The sequence below is a fragment of the Haliotis rubra genome, unplaced genomic scaffold (assembly GCF_003918875.1).
Source record: "Haliotis rubra isolate DU_JTF1 unplaced genomic scaffold, ASM391887v1 Scf778, whole genome shotgun sequence".
Classification (NCBI taxonomy): Eukaryota; Metazoa; Mollusca; class Gastropoda; order Lepetellida; family Haliotidae; genus Haliotis; species Haliotis rubra.
In genome coordinates, this window is record NW_025767499.1 from 81,139 (window position 1) to 100,597 (window position 19,459).

Sequence of the window (19,459 nt, forward strand, 5' to 3'; positions counted from 1 at the left end):
GTGTTCGCCACTGTGATATTGCTGGAATACTGCTAAAAGCGGCATAAAACCAAAACTCTCACTCACATCATCTGCTGATGGCTGTTTTGCTACATACTGGTTTTATCATGCACCCTAGGGTCACAGAGGCTGCTGAAACAGGAACATCATGATGAATGGCACATTATGTCATCCAACTGCTCCTTAATAAACTTTCAGCAGTTAGAAATTTCTTAAATTCAATTTTAAACGTTTCAGTTCATTTTTTAGGATTTTTTACATTCTTGTCAAACAAAACTTTTCCATCATGATCTTGAAAACATTTATGCTGTTCACGTTAGATTCAAGGAGTACTTGCAATTTCATTATTATATATTTGGCATTATTGTAATTTTGATCCAAATCGTGTTTCTCCTCACTTGGCCTTGAGTTGTCAGGATACAGCACAGTGTTTTTTCGTTTCCTCACACCTGGAGCATCCTTCCCTCTCAGCATGCCCTTCCTGGGTCATGCAGACTCGTGCTATATGAACAGGTTGTCAAGGACCTCTGACCTTTGTAAGTTTCATCATGAAATACCTTACACCAACGTGGGTGGAAAGTGTAACTAATGTCTTGTGTTGGAGTATTTCAAGTGTGTGTGTTTCAGTGATGTGTCTATTTCATGTAGTGGGTCTGGTTCAGACTAACTGACCAACAAGTAATGTAGCTGTAACATGTGCTGGTGGTTTGGTATTTGTGTGGGATATTTTGGGTAATGCTAGCTAAGGTTTTGGTTGGTCGGCAGGCAGAGTAATAACAGGCTGTCACAGGTGAGAACCACATTTCCTCATTCCAGCTCAGTAGGGTTCCCTCCCACACCTTCCTGACATTGAGGATTGTACTGTGGGCTAGGTGTTGTGCCACAGTGGTCCATCAAGCTCCACAGGTAGGTCCACACCTTCCTGACATTGAGGATTGTACTGTGGGTGAGGTGTTGTGCCACAGTGGTCAATCAAGCTCCACAGGTAGGTCCACACCTTCCTGACATTGAGGATTGTACTGTGGGTGAGGTGTTGTGCCACAGTGGTCCATCGTACTGCACAGGTAGGTCCACACCTTCCTGACATTGAGGATTGTACCGTGGGCAGGGCATTGTGCCACAGTGGTCCATCGAGCTCCACAGGTAGGTCCACACCTTCCTGACATTGAGGATTGTACCGTGGGCAGGGCATTGTGCCACAGTGGTCCATCGAGCTCCACAGGTAGGTCCACACCTTCCTGACATTGAGGATTGTACCGTGGGCTAGGTGTTGTGCCACAGTGGTCCATCGTACTGCACAGGTGGTCCACACCTTCCTGACATTGAGGATTGTACTGTGGGTGAGGTGTTGTGCCACAGTGGTCCATCGTACTGCACAGGTAGGTCCACACCTTCCTGACATTGAGGATTGTACTGTGGGCAGGGCATTGTGCCACAGTGGTCCATCGAGCTCCACAGGTAGGTCCACACCTTCCTGACATTGAGGATTGTACTGTGGGCAGGGCATTGTGCCACAGTGGTCCATCGAGCTCCACAGGTAGGTCCTACACCTTCCTGACATTGAGGAGTGTACCGTGGGCTAGGTGTTGTGCCACAGTGGTCCATCAAGCTCCACAGGTAGGTCCACACCTTCCTGACATTGAGGATTGTACTGTGGGTGAGGTGTTGTGCCACAGTGGTCCATCGTACTGCACAGGTAGGTCCACACCTTCCTGACATTGAGGATTGTACTGTGGGCAGGGCATTGTGCCACAGTGGTCCATCGAACTCCACAGGTAGGTCCACACCTTCCTGACATTGAGGATTGTACTGTGGGCAGGGCATTGTGCCACAGTGGTCCATCGAGCTCCACAGGTAGGTCCACACCTTCCTGACATTGAGGATTGTACTGTGGGTGAGGTGTTGTGCCACAGTGGTCCATCGTACTGCCCAGGTAGGTCCACACCTTCCTGACATTGAGGATTGTACTGTGGGCAGGGCATTGTGCCACAGTGGTCCATCGAGCTGCACAGGTAGGTCCACACCTTCCTGACATTGAGGATTGTACTGTGGGCAGGGCATTGTGCCACAGTGGTCCATCGAGCTCCACAGGTAGGTCCACACCATCCTGACATTGAGGATTGTACTGTAGGCAGGGCATTGTGCCACAGTGGTCCATCGAGCTGCACAGGTAGGTCCACACCTTCCTGACATTGAGGATTGCACTGTGGGCCAGGTGTTGTGCCATAGTAGTCCACCTAGCTGCACAGGTAGGTCCACACCTTCCTGACATTGAGGATTGCACTGTGGGCAGGGTGTTGTGCCACACTGGTCCATCGGGAGGCTCCACAGGTAGGTCCACACCTTCCTGACATTGAGGATTGCACTGTGGGCTGGGTGTTGTGCCACAGTGGTCCACACGAGCTGCACAGGTAGGTCCACACCTTCCTGACATTGAGGATTGTACTATGGGCAGGGCATTGTGCCACAGTGGTCCATCGGAGCTCCACAGGTAGGTCCTACACCATCCTGACATTGAGGATTGTACTGTAGGCAGGGCATTGTGCCACACTGGTCCATTGAGCTCCACAGGTAGGTCCACACCTTCCTTACATTGAGGATTGTACTGTGGGCAGGGCATTGTGCCACAGTGGTCCATCGAGCTGCACAGGTAGGTCCACACCTTCCTGACATTGAGGATTGTACTGTGGGCAGGGGGCATTGTGCCACAGTGGGTCCACACCTTCCTGACCATCGAGTCCATCGAGCTGCACAGGTAGGTCCACACCTTCCTGACATTGAGGATTGTACTGTGGGCAGGGCATTGTGCCACACTGGTCCATCGAGCTGCACAGGTAGGTCCACACCTTCCTTACATTGAGGATTGTACTGTGGGCAGGGCATTGTGCCACAGTGGTCCATCGAGCTTCACAGGTAGGTCCTACACCATCCTGACATTGAGGATTGCACTGTGGGCCAGGTGTTGTGCCACAGTGGTCCATCGAACTGCACAGGTAGGTGACACACCCCTCCAAATACTCTGGATTGTACTTAACAAATAGTTGTGCTTCAGTGGTCCATCGTGTTTCACAGATATGTGTCTGGACCCACACCCAGATGAGAAAATATACACCACACACCCTGAAATCCACATCCAGGACCCAAGACCTCAGACCTCCCAGAAATTCAGGATTGTGAAGGAGTTGTACAGTGTTTCAGATCAGTTCATTTTGTAGAATATAAAACTCCAACAGGGGAATCAAACCCCCTCTCACCCACTCCCTCTTGAACTTTTCATCCTTCTCCACTGGGTGAGTAGGCAAACACCCCAATGTTGACCACCACTGTCCATGATGTCGACCTTGTTGATGAGTTTGAGTAGAACTGTTGCTTATTTACCCCTTCAGCTTAGGATGCTTGCTCCAGTCTTAGGAGTAGTCCAGGAGAAAATACCAGGGATCAGGTGGTCAAATTCTCTGGATTGGTTGACACATGACATCGTAGCCCACTTGCATAGATCAATGCTCATGATGTTGATCACTAGTGTGTGTGTTGTGTGTGTGTGTGTGTGTGTGTGTGTGTGTGTGTGTGTGTAAATTTATGGTTAAGGCATCTGCAATGAGAAATTTTGTGGCTGTTACAATATTTCATGATCCTGATGATGCGTCCAATGAGTGTAGCCTAGTTAGTGCCAGCAGCAGTGTGTACTAAAATAGGCATAAAACCTTACTCACTCACTCATTATTCAGTTAACTTTTGTAAAGGCTGATTACAAAATATAGAGGCCGCTCTTTACCCTTTTCGTCCATCCTTTCGACCTTGATGCATGCATGCCATGTGTTGTTCAGTATGCATGTGTGATCCATGCATGTGCTGTTGCCAGAGAGTTTTGAAGCTGCAAGCACATGAGCAACGGCAGTTGGCCTGTGATGACACTCATGTCAGATTCTACACTCAGTGTATGACGGGTGAAAAACACAGATGTTTTCTGTCATCACTTTAGAGCTTAACAGAGCATGTTTTGGAACATCATACAGCTTTGTTGAAGTGTAATTTCACCAATATGTTTTCAGTGGGAGGCAAGTGCGTAACCTTTCTCAGAGTTGCTGAAGTTCTGTGTTCAGCATAGTTGTGTAGTCTTAGAGGCAAGGATGGCCCAGTTGTCTGAGGTCCTACAGTTAGCATTGGTTTGAATCCCAGATTTGCCTTGATGTTGTCTGGTTTGCTAGGGACATAACTTTGTGTTTGACAAAAGTAGAAGAAACTCTAATACCTTTTTACTCCAAGCTTTCTGACATATCTTACCGACTTGTCATGATCTTATACTGTTAAAAGTGGCATTAAACCCAGCTCACTCACTCACAATACTTTGGCTTTATCTAAAATGTAAACATGGTAAACAAGACTGATGTTTGAAATTTAACATTACTGGTCTTAATATACAATTCCAGACATTTGTCAAACCTTGCAAGTAATGGCTCTTCTTGAGGCTTGATATTAAAATAACTGTTGCCATACAGGTAATATTATGTCATATGGCAGGGGCCACTGTCAGGACGGAATAATCTCAACTCAACTTGTAAACACATGCCTATTATGTATGTTTCGCCATTGATGGTTCATCCGTTCTATGGAGAGTAGGTGGTTCATGAAAACACATGCCCATAAAATGGATTTGAACTATTATATGTCCTTTCCAAAGTGAGATATGCAAGAATGGAACATGTACTTAGCATTGCAGTAGTGCAAGTCATTTGTTTGCTAAGACTGCAAAGGTTTCATACCAAATTTGAGTGTCATAACCTGATGGTTCATCAACAATCACTTAACTACATTTTGTATTCATGAATAATTATGGATGGAATCATATTATAGTGTATTCATTACGGCCCTATTATATAGGGACTTATATTTTGGCAAATGTTTCTAATGACAATAGAAATGTGTCTTTGTGGCTTCTGTTTAAGCAGTTAAACTAATGAGGGTCTGTACACATGGCATCTGGCAGGAGGGAAGTGATATTACACAGTAGCAACACCTCCATGTAATTGTGGCTTGCCTCTCTTGTTTACACAGATATTGTGGAGAGTTTACAGGATTTCCTGGGTGGGATGTTTCAGAGCTAATTGTCAACAAGTGTTACAATTCTTTACCCTGCTCTGAGCAATGACCTTCTCAAATGTCTAAGAATCTAGGAAAGCTAGTGTCTCTGAAACCACAAAGTGTTTGAAGGTTAAGTTAAGAATGGTTCATTGTGAACACAGACTGGCAAAGTTGTGATCTGGTTATAGACAGATTCATTTTGTAAGCAGGGATTGGTTGTTTTATTTAGAGAGGTTCATTCTAAGCATTTGGTTTTCAATAATAGCCATTCTGAGGTATTCAGTCCAGTAGTTACAATTATACATTTTAATGCTGTCCTGAAAACATGAGTTGTTTCAATATTTATTCCAAACTTATGCAAATTCTCATATATTTGTTTTTCATTTATATAAAGACATTTTGGATGAGCCTCAAGGCATCATGTATTAAGACGGTGCTATTCACCTGACAACTAGTGGTAAATGCTACTTGTAATGATGTTATTTACCTGACAACTTAAGCATGTTGAGGTAGTTCCCTCTTGTAACAGTGTTATTTACTTGACAACTTGTGGTGTCAACTGTCTATGAAGGTGGACGTTGACCCAGATAAGTTGACTATGGGAAAAGACAGGACACAGGTAGTCAGCAGATCTCCAGATAAGCTACAATTCTCATTGGGAGTTCTAGCATTGTATTTCACTGACAACTGGACCAAAAAACTAAAAGAGGCTCTACTGTTTAATTTTACATTTTTGCATTGAAAAAAATTCTTCTGAATTTAAGAGCAATAAAGACCTAATTTCGACCAAAATTTCATTGTTTTCCTAATTTTCTGCCAAGGTGACCTAGTTTCAAATGCAAGGTAAATTGCTGAATGAAGAATGTGTATGAAGTGTCCAGCATTAAAGGCTTTTGTGTGATGTTTCCTCTGGGTTGTCCATGTTCTGTGTGAAGAAGTATTACATACTGCTTTAGAAACCTGGACCTAGATTTTCGAAGCTCTCTTAGCGCTAAGAGAGCCTTGAAAATCTAGGCCCAGGGCTGTAGGGAACGTACTTCATGTTCAGCATGTAATATTTGGGTTGTGAGTTTGTGGGATTCACAGTCCCTGAACCATGTTAGTTTCCCGTCTGCCCAAACCTCACGGTGATGCTATTATAAACCTAAATGAAGCAAGTCTAGATCTTCAATAGGTTCGGGGATCTCCTCCAGCCTCACTCGGGCTCATGTCCACTTTGAATTTGGTTGAACGTTTATTTCAATATTCTACAGAGACTAAGGAGTAGCCTTGGTCTATGACAAGACTCCTTTACTTTCAGGCTATATTTGTAGATAGTTACACTAAAGTAAAGTACATAAAATGATCCATTTAAAAAACATCCCCAAAACAATGTTCTGTATACATTTCCTCCAAACTGCTGATAGTTTTTAAGCAGGGAGGGGAGACCAGGGTGGGGTGGGGTGGTATGAGAGGTACAGGGGACGGGCGATGTCGAGGGATATATTTTTGGAAATCAACTTCTCTGTTCTGAATGTTTCAGAGTACGCTCTTATTCCTTCCTCATGAGAATAATGACAGACTTGCATATTATAATGACTCAAACATTATAAGATGAATGCAGCAGTAAAGATAACACCATGATGGCACTGAACTGGCTGTAGGTCTTTTGTCTGTATATATTTACATATAGACTCGCAGTAAATAATATTGCTCATGTTATTTTTAACGATAATCATACATGCTGTTTCACTCACTTCAGGGAAAATATAATAGGGTAACACATCTCTTAAACAGGACGGTTTTAAGGGACCAGTTGCATTAAACAAGCACGTTTTGGCATCTGTCTGTTATAAACAGTTTTCATTCCAGAACACTTGGTACTATCATCCACGAGACTAGTTAGAAGTGCTGAGCGGCCATCAACAGACATGAACTGGGTGATGATGTGGCTAGGGTTACCTGCCTGCAGCGGTTCAACTGAGCCCGGTTTATACATGTTCTTACTGGTATAGCATCAGACAGACACGTTTAGTTGTGCAAGTTTGCTGGATGAGTCAGCTGGAGTATTGAATATCAAAGAAATGTTGTAAGGGTAGTAGCATTGTAATTACAAAGCTTCTTATCTTCACATACGTTTAAAGAGATTGAGAATTATAAGAAATGGTCAGATGAAAATCAGCAAATGGGTTCACATATGGCATTCTATTTGTTTTTGTTTGTCTGCAGTCACTTGTCTGATGCCTGAGTCTAGTAAAATTCCATTTGGTCTAGTAAGCTCAGCTAGAAGGTTGTAATTATTATAGTTATTTTCAGTATTATATTGCACACTAATAATGAAAAGTAATGGCCCTGTCCTGTGTTGTTGATCAATGCTGTGTGTGATTCTAGACATGGCTTTATGTCTAGGATGAAGACAGTTAGCCTTGCTCTAAACAGTACTTATTGCTCAGACTATGGATGTATATTGTGTAGTAATTCTATTCTTTAAACATGTTAAAGAGTCAAGTCTAGATGGGTACACTGTGTGAAGCCCATTTCTGGTGTCCCCCGCCGTGATGTTGCTGGAATATTGCTAAAAGCGGCGTAAAACCAAACTCAGTCAGTCAGTCAGTGAAGTCTAGATAAGCAGACAGTACTCCTGTCTTTTTGTGTGTTCAGTTCTTCATATCAACACTGAAAGCAACTGACAACATATAAACTACTTAGCTAAGGACCACCTGATAGTTTCATATTAGTCATAATAATTCATATTGCTGTAATTAGTCTGTCATGTCAGGACAGCATATCCAAATAATCCCTGGTTGTCACTGAAGTATGTATATAATTACTTGCCAGATATTGGTTCCCTCTACCACTCTTCCCATACTTTTCTCCATCAGTAGTTTGTACACTATTTACAGTTGTAAGCAAATAATCAGAAGATCTTTGAAACAAGAACATGAATTGATAACAAACCTGCCAAAGGACAAGGTATGATTGGGAATTTTGTCCCATGCGATCTCACAAAATTACAAATACATGTACCTTTAGAAATCTTTTTGAAACTTATTTGTTACATACACTCCTTTGGATGATAGTCTATTGTTCATTTTAACTCTCAGTGTAGATATAAGGTTAAAATGTCTCAAAACATTGATTTTTGAGGTTTTCAGTTTTTTGAACATTTGAAAATAAGCCACTCAAGGAAGTTATGTCTTCAACCAATGATGATTTTCAAGGGATATCTACATTACAGAAGTACAAGGATGAGGGGAAAATTTGATCTTGGGTCCAGTAAGAGGTTGTTAGAAGAAGGATGTGGAAGTTTCATTGATGAAGGAAGGATGTTGGAGCACTGTGTGATAGCAACCCGTGAAGGTCCTGGTTAGAATGAACCTTCAGTAACCCATGCTTGTCATAACGGGATCGGGTGGTCAGGTTCACTGACTTGGTTGACACATGTCATCGGTTCCCAATTGCGCAGGTCAATGCTCATGCTGTTCATCACTGAATTGTCTGGTCCAGACTCGATTATTTACAGACCGCTGCCATATACTAGTAGCTGGAAAATTGCTGAGTGTGGCATAAAACTAAACTCACTCACTCACTCACTCACTCACTCACTCACTCACTCACTCACTCACTCATTTTGTGACAGCAGGAGTTAATGTAGGTATCGTCAATTGTTGGAGGGAATATAATGATATATTCTGAAGGTGTTACTATTGTTGGATTTCCTTTCATTCATGTGTTCTATCCTGAGTGTGATACTTGCAGACTTCCTTATAATGGCTACTAATTTGAATTCTTTCTATTGGTTGTACGAGGAGAACTGTTTGCCAGAACATCATAAACTTTACCTACATAATAATGTAGAGATGAAGCGATGTTTTGTTAAAACACTTTAGCTCCTGAAAGAGTTGATTAACTTAGCATGAGCCCATGTGTTCACACCTGGAGTTCTGTTACCTGGAGGCTCGTTACATAACACTAACCCGTGTTACTGCATCAACACATGGCTGATGGCTACAGCTAATTTCCTTCAGCAGGAAATCACAGGGTGCCATCTTGTTTATGTGTCTTCCTCTTTACTCCAACATTCCTTCATCCTGCTAATGAGTTGCTCCACTTGGGAGACTAAACCAGCCAGTTTCTGTATACACATCCAGGACCAGCCCATCCCAGAGCTGGGAGGCTGGGAGGAGAGAATGGGGCTGTCTGTCCAGGAGAACTCCGACGGGAGGAGGGACTTGTTTAATGCTGATGTCAGCAATATTCCAACTCCTTAAGCAGCCTGTAAATTATTAGTCTGATGTCTGGATGAGACAGTGTGGAGTTCCAAAGCTAGACTGACCTTCAGTCCCAGAATTAAAGATATCCTAATGAATGTATACAAAACAAGTTCATATGGAGCCAAGAGCAATCCTTTATTTCAGGGTTGGAGCTCAGTCAATCTAGACTTGATAAATAATTGTAGACTTGAGTAGGACTCAATTTAGTTTATTCTCTGTACATGTGGTCCTGGAGATAGATTATTCGAAATTATCAAAATTTTGCCATGATTCCGAGACTGATGACAGAAAGGTCACAAGCCTGACCACCTGATACACATTTGGGTCAGTTGTATGCAACTCATGCTGACCATCATAGCTCTTACTGATGAAGTGGTATTTGCAGAGATCTTGATAAAAGGAGGCTGGAAGTGTTGTTGATGATGATGATGATGATGATGATGATGATGATGATGATGATGATGATGATGATGATGATGATGATGATGATGATGATGATGATGATGAAGAGAAGTTGGTAGACTTCTTGTAGATTAAGTGGTACTTGTAGAGATGCTGGTAATGTTGTTGTTGATGTTGTTTTTTATGATGATGATGATGATGGTGATGATGATGATGAAGACAAGTCGGTAGAGCTCTTGTTGATGAAGGGAGCTCTCTATTAAAGGAGGCTAGTAGAGATGTTAAGGAAAGCTCAGTTGATGAAGTGGTTCTTGAAGAGCTTTTGTTGATAATGGGAGAGTATTAGAGCTATCAGTGAGGTGATGCAAGTAGAGCCATGTTGGATGAAGGAAGGCTAGAAAGGCTTCGTTTGTTGAAGTATTGATGTTAGAGTGCTGCATGATGCTGAGCTCATTGTTATCTCAGTGAAGTGAATCAGAATATTGATAATACATTTTGAGGGTGTTATTCATTTTGGATTTCAGTTCATTCATATCACGCCATGAACAGATTTCTTTATTACCATGTAGAATTCTGTTCTTTGTTACAAAATCACATTTGTTGTTATTTAGGATGTCATTTTACAGTTATTTAATTCCATTTTAGAATAATATGCCTTTTTTATGTTCTATCAAAACATTTCCCATGAGTTTATTTCACATGCATTGTTCCAATATTTCATCTACAGGAGTCAACCAGCCTTTTGCAACCCTACTCTGTTGTTTGTTGTAGATGCCCTATTGGCTGAGCTTGAGTCTAAAGCCTGTACAACCCTGTTGTTTTCTCTGTTGTAGATGCCCTATTGGCTGATCTGCAGTCCACAACACAGAACATATCCACCTACCAGCACCAGATCAACCCTCCAGCACAGGTGATCACCAACACCAACAGGGACAGCTCTGCCTCCAGCCGAGACTCCAGGAGCTCCACCCCTCCACTACCACCCCCACCACCAGTCGAGGTCTTGGATAGTCTACCCCCTCCCAGAGGTCATGATCAGGTGAGAACACAGTTGTATGTCCGGCAATTTTGCCCTCACATGATGGAATTGTGTAACCCAAGTTACCTATTTGATTACTTGTTAGAGCTCTTGTTCCTCGATGGAGTGAGTGAGTGAGCAATATTACAGCTATATGGGGGGTTCCTCCTCGGAGGCTAGTAGAGCTCATGATGAATGGAGGCTACTAGAGCTTATGATGAAGTGAGGCTAGTAGAGTTCATGATGAATGGAGGCTAGTAGAGCTCATGATGAAGTGAGGCTAGTAGAGCTCATGATGAATGGAGGCTAGTAGAGCTCATGATGAAGTGAGGCTAGTAGAGCTCATGATGGAGGCTAGTAGAGCTCATGATGAAGTGAGGCTAGTAGAGCTCATGATGAATGAGGCTAGTAGAGCTCTAGTAGAGCTCATGATGAAGTGAGGCTAGTAGAGCTCATGATGAATGGAGGCTAGTAGAGCTCATGATGAAGTGAGGCTAGTAGAGCTCATGATGAAGGAGGCTAGTAGAGCTCATGATGAAGTGAGGCTAGTAGAGCTCATGATGAAGTGAGGCTAGTAGAGCTCATGATGAAGTGAGGCTAGTAGAGCTCATGATGAATGGAGGCTAGTAGAGCTCATGATGAAGTGAGGCTAGTAGAGCTCATGATGAAGTGAGGCTAGTAGAGCTCATGATGAATGGAGGCTAGTAGAGCTCATGATGAAGTGAGGCTAGTAGAGCTCATGATGAAGTGAGGCTAGTAGAGCTCATGATGAAGTGAGGCTAGTAGAGCTCATGATGAAGTGAGGCTAGTAGAGCTCATGATGAATGGAGGCTAGTAGAGCTCATGATGAAGTGAGGCTAGTAGAGCTCATGATGAAGTGAGGCTAGTAGAGCTCATGATGAAGTGAGGCTAGTAGAGCTCATGATGAAGTGAGGCTAGTAGAGCTCATGATGAAGGGAGGCTAGTAGAGCTCATGATGAAAGGAGGCTGGTTAAGTTCATGATGAAGTGAGGCTAGTAGAGCTCATGGTGGAAGGAGGCTAGTAGAGCTCATGATGAAGGAGGCTAGTAGAGTTCATGATGAAGTGAGGCTAGTAGAGCTCATGATGAAGGGGGCTAGTAGAGCTCATGATGAAGTGAGGCTGGTTAAGTTCATGATGAAGTGAGGCTAGTAGATCTTATGATAATGGTAGGCTAGTTATGTTAGTTTGGACATATGTGCCGTATATAGGCCCAGTGACAGCTTCTAAACTATATGAGGATTCCTCAGTGACCAATTATTTTGTGTGAAGAAGCTGCTCATGATATCAATCCGTGGTTTGATCCCGACATTATTTACAGACTGGCAGGATGTCGCCGGAATAGTGGTGAGTGTAGTGTTAAACATCAAACAAATACATTCTAATGTTGACTGTGGATAGCAGGTGCTAAGAACCCCAACCAAGCCCCACAAGAGTAAGTCTCCAGTAGTGCCCAGCAAGGGAAAAGGGGAATGCTCTTTCTTGTAAACACAAAACACTGCAGGTGGGTGCTAAGTACTGAAATAGCTCCCAAACTTATCCAACAATCCAGGAATAGCACACTGTAATCTGCCAACATAAGTCAGTCTCAGATATATTCTTCCTACCCCAGCAGTTCTGTTTACCCTAGAGTGGGTGTTTGCCAGTGGTATTTTAATAATGTAATGCATCTAGCATCGGTGCTTCCCAGGGAGATGTATGGACTGGTGCCATGTTGAGTTATTCTGGGCACAGGATCTGATAATACCTCACGCTATGTCTGTGGATGTTTAGGGGAATTTTATATGTGAATGTGGATCCAGGAAGTGGGATACGAGAGTAACAGTGTGGTAATGTAGTGAGATAAACAAACTCCCTGATAGTCTGTACACCGACTGTTTATACACTGTCCACATCTAGCAGCATGGAGGAAATGAAGAGTCAAATAATTACTGTTTATTGTGTGAAATGCTCTTGAATGAAGGAAACATGTTTTTATCAGCTATCAATTTAGATAAAATATAAGACAATTCTCATCTTTGAGGAAAAAACAACAGAGCTTTGTTTTCTTATCCTGTTTCTACACAAACAGATTTTGCTCAACTGACAGTTTCCATTGAGATATGCCTTGTTTTTCAATGTCAGAAATGGGTGTGAAAGGGGGAGGTGTGTGAGTTGGGGGGAGTAGGGCGAAGACATCTGAGACACCACAATGTGCTGTGCATATTTTCATCCCTTGAGAACCCGTGAAGATCTGGTTAGAATTGATCTTCAGTAACCCACGCTTGTTGTAAGAGGCGACTAGCGGGATTGGGTGGTCAGGCTCGCTGACTTGGTTGATACATGTCAGTGTATCCCAATTGCGCAGATCGATGCTCATGCTGTTGATCACTGGATTGTCTGGTCCAGACTTGATTTTTTTACAGACTTCTGCCACGTAGATGGAATATTGCTGAGTGTGACGTGAAACTAAAGTCACTCATTCACACTGCATCCCTTGGGCGAGGAGCCATAAACACATGGTTGGTGGTTTGAATCCCAGTTTGCCCTGACTATGTTTCTCGGCTTTAAGTTTCACCAAAGTGCTAAAGGCTCAGACCTGCATCACTTCAGGCTTTACTCCCACGTTTAGGTGACATATGACACATGACATGACTAATACTGCTCTTAGCACTATTCCTACAATATCATTGCAAGGACACGAGAAATGGGCTTCACACGTTGTACCCATGTGAGGAATGTGTGAACCCAGGTCTTCAGTATGGAATATTGCTAAGCCGCGTAAACTTGACTCACACTCCTGTAATATCAAGGACACATTATGGGGCTACCCATGTACCACCCAAATAAAGAACACTTTAACCATTAGGCTACCCTACCAACCAAATAAAGTATTGATGTACACACACAATACACAATTCATTGATAATCAATATTTAGTAAACAATTATTAATATATATGACCTATACTGAGAGAAACGAGTAAATGATCACAGGAAAATTCAAGTCCTTTAATATTTTCCAGTTTTCATTGCCAACTTTGAATAGCACGCGGTGGTGATGGCAACTGGAAAATATTAAAGGAACACTTGAATTTTCCTGTGATCCTTTACTTGTTTCTCCCAGTATATATCAAAAGCCATCCCAAGTCCCTGTAGAGGGTATGTTACACCACCTCTAGCTGAGACTCCCCAGCTAGTTTACATTTAGACAATGTCTACAACGTTTTGGTCACACCTATGACTGACTGATTCTGATTTTTGTCCTTGGCCCGAGTCTTGTTCTGACTAAGATGTAATGTAAATACAACTAAAATACATGTTTGTGCTGGTGGACTCTCAAGTGTGTTGGCACAGACTGCTGACAGGAGCATGATTTGTAGAGGCCTGTTCTTTAATGTCAAGTAGTTCACTTACCCTGTGCAATCTACCGACTCAGATTTCCTCATGCAGTTTTCCCAGAATTAGGTAGCATCCTGAGGTAGCTGCTAAACTTGTACATTATCATGTTTGTATGTTCGGTTTAACAGTGTATGAAATAAGCCAAAACCCCAGCCAGACATCAGGGCTGGTAACTTCAAAATGTTACCAGTCCAAATGGATTTAACCAGACCAGACACCAAGATATGACTCAGATGTATATAGCATCTCAATTTTTTACCAGACCATTGGGCAGGCTAGTTGTAAATCTAGACCGTCCGTCAGAAATCTAACCCCTCTCGGGCGGTCGGACGGGCCTTATTTCATTCACTGGGTTTAACACCGCTTTTAGCAATATTCCTGCAATATCACAGCGGGGGACACCAGAAAATGTCTTTGTATGTAGTAGGGCTGCAACGAATACACTATGTGGCGAATATCGATACGTGTCATGAATATTGGGTAACGATTACGAATAATTGTTCACGAATACAATATTGTAGTTAAGTGGTTAATGTTCAATATGGACGCCCATGTTGACAGTGTTAATTTGTCACAGCAATAACCAGTGATCTCATGACACTCAAATTTGGTATGTAATAGTTATAGTCGACAGTACCATGTGCGGTCTTGGCAAACCAACATAACTTGCACTACTGCAAGGCTAGTACATGTTCCATTCTTGCATATCTCACTTTGGAAAAGGACATACGGGTTCAACTAAAACATGCTCCCTTAAAAAATCGTAAATATTTGTTAATATTCAGTTCTGGTGACCACGAATAACGAATTGAATTCATGAAGGGCTATGGTTCGATTAACGAATATACGAGTGAATCGTTACAGCCTTAGTATGTAGTGTCTGATATTCATTGTATATGAATATATGAAGTGATTTTATGCTGGTTTGGTTGTTGTTTCAATACTGCACTCAGCAGTATTCCAGCTATATGGTGGCGGTCTGTTTAATTATTGTGTCTGGACCAGACAATCCAGTGATCAACAGCATGTGCATTGATCTACGCAAATGGGTTATGTCAACCCAGTCAGCGAGCCTGACCAACCGATCCCATTAGTCGCCTCTTACGACAAGCATGGGTTGTTGAAGACTAATTCTAACCTGGACCTTCACGGGTTGTGTGAGGTAGTGAGGTTCAGTGGCTTGGCTGATGGATGTCATCATATCCCAATTTGCATCAAAACGTTTAACAACATTCACACAGGCTTGAAAAGGCCTTGAATCTTAGGATCCCTCCAGAAAAGCCTGCAGCTTAAGTGTCCAAACATCATCACCAGAATGGCCTGCGATGCCTGGAATGAATACAAAGCTATATATACATATTCTTCTAAGGTTTCTTACACTGACAGATTTGATTGCCAAAAACCATTTGGAAATATGAGACACTTTATTATTTATCATGTTGTGAAAATAAGTTTGGTCCCCTTCGGGTCTTATGACATCTTGTATGCTTAATCTCAGAACTGTTTTAACAGCCTACGGCTTTTAAACAAACTCTGAAATCATTGAAACAGACTACTGACTGCCTGGACCTTGTGTTTTGGCCATTTTTGGTGTAGATGCCAAACTTTCATGACTGACTGGTGCTATGCATAGTGTGTAGTATAATCTAGTTGTTTTACTCTCCTTCGTTGACAGGTTTTTTATAATTTTCCTTTAGTTTATATTAACTTGATTTAGTCACGATATGGCTGAAATATTGCCAAAGTGACTTTAAATTTTAACTCACTCACTCATAGTGTGTAGCCTTGTGTGTATAGTGCTGTGAAGCAGGATCATCTTCACCTATTACTGTTAATGTTTAATGTAGGGGAGCCCCTATCAGCTTCTCATGCCAGAATGTGTCAGAGAACTGTGATGACATCGTCACATACTGTTGGCAGCAGCATGAAAACATCTTCCACGTAACAAGCCGAGCTACTGAATAATCCATGGTTCACTCTCACTATTGTCTAGACATGTGTTTGATCTGTGCATGGTCAACATCAGACTTTGATGTTGCCATGAGGCTCTTTGAAGAGCTCTTGAAGATATGGTTTAATCAGTGATATGAACTGATATGCGTCATTATTTCAGAACAAATTAGTTTTGACCATAAACAGATAATTTCTTCTCATTCATCCAGCATGTTGAAGGTTGGGATACACTCCCTCCCTCCCTCCCTCCCTCCCTCCTCCTTCACTCAACCACTTCACTCACCACTCACCCACTCACTCACTCACTCACTCACTCACTCATTCAGGTACCATATTGAGATATTATTATTGTCACTGATCAACCAGTCTCTGAAATATAATCTGATGTCTCACAGCAGCAGTGTGGCTTTAAACAGCATTCAAATGATGAACAACTATACTTTTCTACTGTTTTCTCTTCCAATTATATAAATGTCAACTTCTTTTGTGAAAGGAATTAAAGCATGTTTGCCATGACCTCTGTATGAGCAGGTTTCTTTCCTCTTAAAGAAATAGTACTTTGTTAAACATGAATGAGTTTAATTGTTTCCGGTAGGAGTTCTCAGCATGGGATAATTACCAGTGTTACATGGGAAGGAGGTATAAGTTTGTTCCAAATAGTAAGGAGAATAGCAGAAAATATTCCTTTCAGTTTTGCTGAAGACATGTGTAAGTAAAAAGTGTTTTGCTAATGATCATTGTAACAATATGTGGACTTGACTATGAGCCATGCATACTGGATAATTACTCAGCAGTGATGCCTATAAACAGGCTTCTATTCCTTGTAGAACAGTTGTTGTTTTGTGACCTAAGGCAGCCTTCTTTGGTCATGAGGTGATAAATAAGATGGTGTCATGTGACATCATTTTCCCAGTTGTTCAGCTCTCCCTACAATGCTAAAGCCGTAAATGAAGTAAGTCTAGATTTCCTCAGTTTCAGGGAATTCCATTTCAATTTATATGTGTTTGTTTGTTACTATGAAAATTATATATTCAGAGACTTAATATAGCACCAGTGATGTGTAGTAATGTCCTTTTTTAAGACTTAGGTGCTGAATCCAGGAAGTGTGAGATCAATTTTGGATGAATATTGTGTATGTCATATTTTGTTAACCTTGAACATGTCGAAGAATGTCCCTAGTCAAGGTACTGATGAAACTGGACAATGCAGTGGTTCAACACACCAGAATGCTTATTGCTATTCTCTTCTTCCAGCCAATCTACGAGCCCCAGAATTTTCGTATGAGAGAGACGACCCCCACATCTGACACATCACAAAGTTCTGACTTGGCCTCGCTCCCAGACAAGGGGAGACAACAGCAAGGGATGTCGCAGCTCAGCTCCAACCTGTCCGAGCTGGACCAACTCCTACAGGACCTAAACTCAGCTCAGTTCCTGTCCGAGGTCGAGAAGAAGTCATCTGGTGGTGAGAGGACATGCCTTACTCTTTTTGTGGTTATAAGAGGCTTTATCTTGCCTCACACATAAATGTTGTTTTCTGATTGGCTGAGCGCTGTTCTATTATTTTCACTGTACCACGCTTACAAGCAAGTAACATATTCTGTGTACCCCGCTGGGAATGCCGAACTCATTTGGTACTTCGTAGTAGTAATTCTTTATCTCGAATAACATTGAATCACGTATGATGTATGGAAATTACCAATGTTTTGCGAATGCAAATCGATGGAAGGGAGATAACTCTTGATTGTTGATTGGATTGTTTACAGGTCACTATGACAAAACTGTGATATAGCTGAGTGTGCAATCATTGTTGAGGTAGATAAGTTGTTACCCATACACATAAGAACACACTCTCAATGGGGTGGCGAGGCACAATGACATGGCATTAATTGTTGTTCATAATATCAATCACTGGACTTGATTGTTTACAGGTCGCTATGACAAAACTGTGATATAGCTGAGTGTGCAATCATTGTTGAGGTAGATAAGTTGATTTCCCATACACATAAGAACATACTCTGAAAAAAATCAAATTAGGCATTTTAACAGCTACATGCTGCTTCATCCCTGTGTTCATGGTGTATCAGGTGTATCAGGTGTTGAGGCACATGCACCCTCCCCCTGTGTACCTGTATGTGCAGGAGTATTCAGACTGCTCAGACTACAGGGAGTAAAGTAGGGCACAGGTTGTTTACAGGAAGTTAGTAATTACACCATGCTCCATTATGTAGATGTGTGTGATGTGTCAGCACACACAGGACCTACTCCATGCTAGAATAATGCATGAGGTGTAATTTAACTGATGTTTCGGGTTGTTGTTTTTTCGGCTCAAGGTAAAATCACTAATTAGTACTCAGTACATACACAAGATAACAATAATGTAATAAATGATAATAAATATGATAGGCTAAATGAGTATATTTATCATTTCTGCCTTTAATAAATAATTACTTTATGCGTTTGAGGCAGCGCCGCAGCAGATAGGTCGCATTATGCAGAGTCTAGCCATGACTGATAATACCTGAACCCTCGCCAGTCTACCTGCTGTTGGTCGACCCCGCCCCGTCTGGTGTTCCAGCTAGAGTGCTGAGAGGCGTGGGACGAGTCCGCCGCCTCCAAGAAGCGTCCTGCTTCCCCAGACATCCCATCGCCGCAGCCGAAGACTAGAGTTTTTCTACTGCATCTCAACGCTTAATTCCTGAGGGGAAATCAACGAAGTCTACTTGAACTTTCTCAGCGAGATTGTTCCGTCGCGAGATTTGGGCCTGTATGATGATCAGCCGATCATCATACCTGATGTACATCAAAAGAATGACCGATGTCGGCAACAGTGATGTCAGCGCAGATCAACATGCAGCCTGATGTACCAACGATGATATTCTATGATCTTCCTGAGGGTCCCGTCGCTACCAACACTCAACGCGAGACTTCGCGCACTCCCCAGGGCAGCGCCGACCTCTGAGGGGAAATCAACGAAGTCTACTAGGACTTTCTCAACCGAGATTGTTCCAGCCGCTGAACTGAGCCTCTACGATGATCAGCTGATCATCATCCCCCTCGACGACGCCGTAGAAGCGACCGGAGACATCTACAGTGACATCAGCAGAGATCGCCATGCAGCCTGATGTCTCTACACTGGCGCCAGACGACTTCCTGAGGGTCCGCTGCTAACATCGCCTTGAGAGGGCACCGACTAATTCGTCGCAGACCATCCCAGATGAACTGTTGCGGCAAATCATGATCATGATGGAGGGCCACCACAGACTGGGAAGCAGCCAGCCCAAGGCCCCGAGCCTTCGCTGGAAGGTTCCAACGCAGACGACACCCCAGAGGCACCCCCAGCAGCGTAGCAG

At 42.6% G+C, this 19,459-nt stretch overlaps 1 protein-coding gene across 2 annotated transcripts in view; it reads left to right on the forward strand.

Moving 5' to 3' along the window:
• Positions 1–19,459, forward strand: part of LOC124260822 (paxillin-like) — a 68,556-nt gene that overhangs the window by 30,888 nt on the left and 18,209 nt on the right. For both annotated transcript variants that reach the window (XM_046695139.1, XM_046695140.1), the window contains exons 2-3: positions 10,571–10,776; positions 17,361–17,571. In XM_046695139.1, the coding sequence (XP_046551095.1) occupies positions 10,571–10,776; positions 17,361–17,571 (417 nt within the window). The remainder of the gene's footprint in view (positions 1–10,570; positions 10,777–17,360; positions 17,572–19,459) is intronic.